Source organism: Olea europaea, chromosome 4 (assembly GCF_002742605.1).
Source record: "Olea europaea var. sylvestris chromosome 4, O_europaea_v1, whole genome shotgun sequence".
Lineage (NCBI taxonomy): Eukaryota > Viridiplantae > Streptophyta > Magnoliopsida > Lamiales > Oleaceae > Olea > Olea europaea.
The window spans coordinates 12,453,515-12,455,210 of record NC_036240.1 but is presented as its reverse complement, the minus strand read 5'-3'; the positions used below and the strand labels follow the sequence as shown (position 1 = coordinate 12,455,210).

At 29.2% G+C, this 1,696-nt stretch overlaps 1 protein-coding gene across 1 annotated transcript; it reads right to left on the bottom strand.

Annotated features, from left to right (window-relative positions):
• Positions 1–326: 326 nt before the first annotated feature.
• On the bottom strand, positions 327–1,486 carry LOC111393047 (putative B3 domain-containing protein Os03g0621600). The gene is made up of 3 exons (XM_023018450.1): positions 1,135–1,486; positions 938–1,051; positions 327–526 (listed from the first exon to the last, which is right to left on the bottom strand). The coding sequence occupies exons 1-3, from the start codon at positions 1,484–1,486 to the stop codon at positions 327–329; spliced, it is 666 nt and encodes a 221-aa protein (XP_022874218.1).
• Between the last annotated feature and the right edge of the window lie 210 nt (positions 1,487–1,696).

Genomic DNA, 1,696 nt, shown 5'->3' with positions numbered 1-1,696 from the left:
TAAATTCAAAATTTAAAAGTGAAAAATTGTGCATGGATATTTTAGCTGTTTATTTGCTTTCAATAAAGTAAATGAAAGACAAAAAATAAATGAGAATATACTTTAGAATATATCCTTCATTAATGTTGACAATTCACTGCAAAAATAAAAAATAAATATTCTACTATCCATAATAAATTGATAGCAATAAATGATGTAAGTAACATGTTATACATACATCATTTGTCAACATTATGATTGCCAAAATAAAGCAAAATAAAGAAAAACAAAGCTGACAACAACAAGCCATCTATTTTTTTCCCAAACAAAAATATTTCAGTCATTTTTCACTCTATCTTTTGCTTTGGAGCAAACGGATTTATGTCAGAAGTAACATTTGAATTTGAAGCATCATTGGAAGATTTGAAAAGGGCTCTATTTGCTGGAGGCAACGGATTTTCCTCAAGCGAGTTTGTATGGATGCTTTTCTCAACATTTTCTTGCCTTTTTTCACTTGGGGTGTTTCTATCGTCTAAATCTGTCAAATCTATAATTTGATGAATTAGGCTCAGTTTGGAATGCTCTCAAGTAGAATGCTCGTGGAGTATGCTTCATTTTTTGAAGAATAACTTCAAATTTTGTATGCAAATCCTGTATGTTAATGATGTATACTCTATTAATATTATGATGTAAAAAGAAAGGAAAAAATGTAGTCTATGAAACTGTCGATGAGATAATTAACTGCTGGATAAACATAAAAATTAAACATTATTGGCTAGGAATATCATCAGTAAAAAATGTTTCATAGACGTATTAGAGTCCTATTGTTATGGTTTTTTTTGTAAACCATAAATATTGGACATTCCTTATTTAATAATTCAAATGCACATGTATCGCCAATTTGTAGCTGCTTGTTTGCCAGAAAATCTGCCCAACCTACACTAAGCTGGCGCATTACACCATTTTCTCTTGAATTTGCGGTGATATCCTAGTAGTGAAGTAAAGAGTCGAGGATTCGAACATTTTGCGCATGTCTTGGCAAATGATGTTTTGCAAACTTTCTTGGTATAGACTGGAAAACACGGATTAATGATTTACTAATATTAAGAATGATGTGGAATAAGTAAATACAAAATGACGTATTAAAAATAACACCTATAATTTCTCGATGGTTGTTATGATCCAGTGAAAGTTTTACTTCAAACGCAGGATTATCCATATTTAAATCGTCGTCGTCTACTTCATAATTTGAGCCATATGTAATCTCTACTCTAGAATGATCAAATATCCTCATATTCAACATTGAATTTTCATTAGATTCAAATACTACAACATAACCATCCTGTAAGTTATGATGATAAAAAAATTCTTCCCATCCATTAGCCAGATATATTTCTCCGTCAATTCTTTCTAATTGTACTATGACGATTATACCATCATATGCAGTTAATCGTAGTGTATTACCTAATTTTGGTTTCCAATAATTGATAAAAGATGTAGGAAGCATCGACAAATACGAAAAAAATATAAGTTGTACATTAATATTAATAAAAGATTTAAAAAATCTGGAAAAATAAATTATTATATAACTTACAAAACAAATATTATGACTTAGTGAAACATCGGTGATTTTGGAGAAGCTATTTGGCACATCCATTTTTGTATCTACTAAATTTAGAAAGAATTACATACATCATATGATTTAAAACACAATTAA

Coding starts and splice junctions, on each gene's coding strand:
- LOC111393047 (XM_023018450.1), bottom strand. CDS start 1,486: ATGCTTCCTACATCTTTTATCAATTATTGGAAACCAAAATTAGGTAAT. Junction 1,052..1,134: donor CAACCATCGAGAAATTATAG/GTGTTATTTTTA, acceptor CGTGTTTTCCAG/TCTATACCAAGAAAGTTTGC. Junction 527..937: donor CAAATTCAAGAGAAAATGGT/GTAATGCGCCAG, acceptor ATCAAATTATAG/ATTTGACAGATTTAGACGAT.